Source organism: Rattus norvegicus, chromosome 1 (genome assembly GCF_036323735.1).
Source record: "Rattus norvegicus strain BN/NHsdMcwi chromosome 1, GRCr8, whole genome shotgun sequence".
Lineage (NCBI taxonomy): Eukaryota > Metazoa > Chordata > Mammalia > Rodentia > Muridae > Rattus > Rattus norvegicus.
The window spans coordinates 85,593,212-85,596,056 of record NC_086019.1 but is presented as its reverse complement, the minus strand read 5'-3'; the positions used below and the strand labels follow the sequence as shown (position 1 = coordinate 85,596,056).

The window sequence follows — 2,845 nt, the reverse complement described above, 5'->3', positions numbered from 1 at the left end:
GGGAAGTTTTCTTCTATACTTTTGTTGAAGATAGTTACTGGCCCTTTAAGTTGAGAATTTTCATATCTTCTACACCTATTATTCTTAGGTTTGGTCTTCTCATTTTGTCCTGGATTTCCTCGATGCTATGGATTAGGAGCCTCCTGCTTTTTGGATTTTCTTTCACTATTGTGTCATTGTTTTCTGTGTTATCTTCTGCCCCTGTGAGTCTCTCTTCTATCTCTTGTATTCTGTCGGTGATGCTCGATACATGATTCCTGATCTAGTTTTCTTTAGGTTTTCTACCTCCAGGGTTGTCTCCCTTGCTGATTTATTGTTTCGATTTCCATTTTTAGATCCTGAATGGTTTTCTTCAATTCCTTCACCTGTTTGTGTTTTCCCATAGTCCTTTAAGGTGTTTTTTGTGTTTCCTCCTTGAGGGGTTCTACTTGTTTCCTTGTGTTGTCCTTTATTTCTTTCAGGGAGTTACCTAGGTCCTTCTTAAAGTCCTTTATCATCTTCATGAGATGCCATTTTAAATCCAAATCTTGCTTTTCCCTCTTTTTGGGATATTCAGTATTTCCTGTGGTTGGAGAACAAGGTTCTGATGATGCAAAGTAGTCCTGGTTTCTGTTGCTTAGTTTCTAATGCTTGCCTCTTGTCATCGGGTTATCTCTGTTAGTTGTTTTTTCTTTCCCTGACTGGAGCTTGTTTCCCTTGTGGGCCTCTGATCCTGTGATTTTAGGAGTGAGAGGGCTCCTGGGAGACCAGCTCTCTGCCTGCAGGTTTTGGTCTGAGATCTGTGGGATAGCCCCAGTTCTGGGTGCAGTTGGAGACTGTAAGGTCTGAGACTTTTTAGAAATTAAATTATTTATTTGCACTCCAAATGTTGCCCTCTACCCCAACTGGGTCTATGTCCCTGTTCGCAGAGTTCTTCACTCCTTCCTCCTCTCTCTTGGCTCTGAGAGGGTGCTCCCCAACACATGCTCCCCTCACCCATTCACCCACCTTCTCCCACTTCATTCCCTCTAGGGATCTAGGACTTTTAAAGTTTGTGGGAGGACATTCTATTGCCAGCTTGCCTGGACTGACAGTGTCATAGTAACACAGGAGCTATTTGCAAGTTTACTGAGATGTTGAGATTACTTATGGGCATGGGAGACAGAGGCAGTTGGTCAGAAGAAGTTAGGCTCCTGACTGATCCATGTTATATAAGAATTCCAAAGCAAATGCTGGGTAGGCATGATGGGAGGTCTCTGGAGGTTTTCTGATGTGTTTCTTTCTTTCCAGGTTCTTCTGTAGGAACCTTCTCCAAAAGGTTCAGAGCCCACATATGCCAAAAGGTTCCTTCCTACATTCAAAATTCCAAATGTCTTGGACACCAAGTTTCTCAGTGAATTCTGGTTTGCAAAGTACACTAAGACCCATGATGGGGTCAGGTGAACATGGTGACCAACGAACCAGTAAAGTTACTTCAAGGACGGAGCGGAAAGTCCGAATTACGTACACTGAGAAACAAAAGCGCATGCTGCAAGACCATTTTAATAATTGCAGATATCCAACCCAGAAGGATCGCATGGCACTGGCCTCACGGGTTGGTGTGACACACAATGACATCCAGGTCTGCCTCTCTCTTTTCCCTGTCTCTGACAACCACAAAATTCGCTTCCACATCATTCACCTGAGTTTTGTGTTCTTAAATGCTTAGGACAGCTTGGAGAGTTGTGGTAGTTGAATATACACACATCCAGGCCTTAACCTCACATTCTGCTTCAACCCTGGGATTCAACATGAATATTACTCTCCTGCAGGATATCAGAGACCTAGACCTAAGACCCCATAGTACAACACATGATACACTCACTGAATCTTCCCTGAGCTTTTGTTGTCAGGTCATACACATCCTATCTTACTACAATCTCTTAGGGATCTAGAGACTCAGGCTTTCCTGTTGCTGACTCATGCAGTATTGCTACAGAAACTCCTTCCATTCAGAAGCTTCATGTAGAGACCAGTTGGCAACAGACAAAGAGGCTTTTCTCTGATGTCTCCTTTGTTTTTCAGGTCTGGTTCAAGAACAACCGGGCTAAGGACAAGCGCAAGAATCGCCAGAATATTCCAGCAGCACTGCCAGAGACAAATGGAAGCTCTGAAGCTGTTTCTGAGTCAACCCATTTTCCTGATTCCTTACCAGTTGTTGACTCTGCCAATGTTGAGTCCACATTTGTTCTGGATTCCATTCCAAAAGTCAACCAGAGCCAGGAATTTTCTCTGCATCCTGTTCAGGCCTGTGGTGGTGCCATGTGTAGTCAGCAAGAAGACCTGCTTTATGGCCATGCCCCTGATACAGCTGAGGACTCTGGTCAATCAGCAGCAGGTGAGGTCCAGACTGGCCTAGCAGTAGCGGAAGCTCCATTAGCCATGGTATGTGCCACCCAATGTCCACAGAGTACTCAAGATTCAGGTCCATCTGCTGAGGAGCTCTGGCAAAGGATACTTGAAGACTTTGACAAGTCAGAGGATTGGTACTCTTGGGGATGCACTCCTTCCCCATGAAACACCTCTCCCCCCTTGACTTATGTAGGCTTTTATAGCAAGGAATGGGTATATTCGTATACACCCTTAATCAATTTATTTTGGGAAATTTTAAGCAGGCCTATGTGTAGTAGTTTTATGTCACTGTGTTTTCTGTAGTGGAATTATTTTAAAAAAAATAAATATTAATTACTAATTGTTGGATTTTAAGTTCTTTAAATAAAAATTTTACTGAAAAATTAAAAATGTTTTTGCCAGTCTTTCCCCCCTAATATTTATACTCGTGAATGCTTGAAATGCATGTATACAACATTCTTGGCCTTGGAGGCAG

The 2,845-nt window shown here is 43.1% G+C and overlaps 1 protein-coding gene across 1 annotated transcript; it reads left to right on the top strand.

The window, feature by feature from the left end:
* The first annotated feature begins 1,348 nt into the window (after positions 1-1,348).
* Obox1l1 (oocyte specific homeobox 1 like 1) lies at positions 1,349-2,535 on the top strand. Its single transcript, XM_006228360.2, has 2 exons — positions 1,349-1,600; positions 2,044-2,535. Exons 1-2 carry the CDS (start codon positions 1,349-1,351, stop codon positions 2,533-2,535), a joined length of 744 nt encoding a protein of 247 aa, XP_006228422.2.
* The last annotated feature ends 310 nt before the right edge of the window (positions 2,536-2,845 follow it).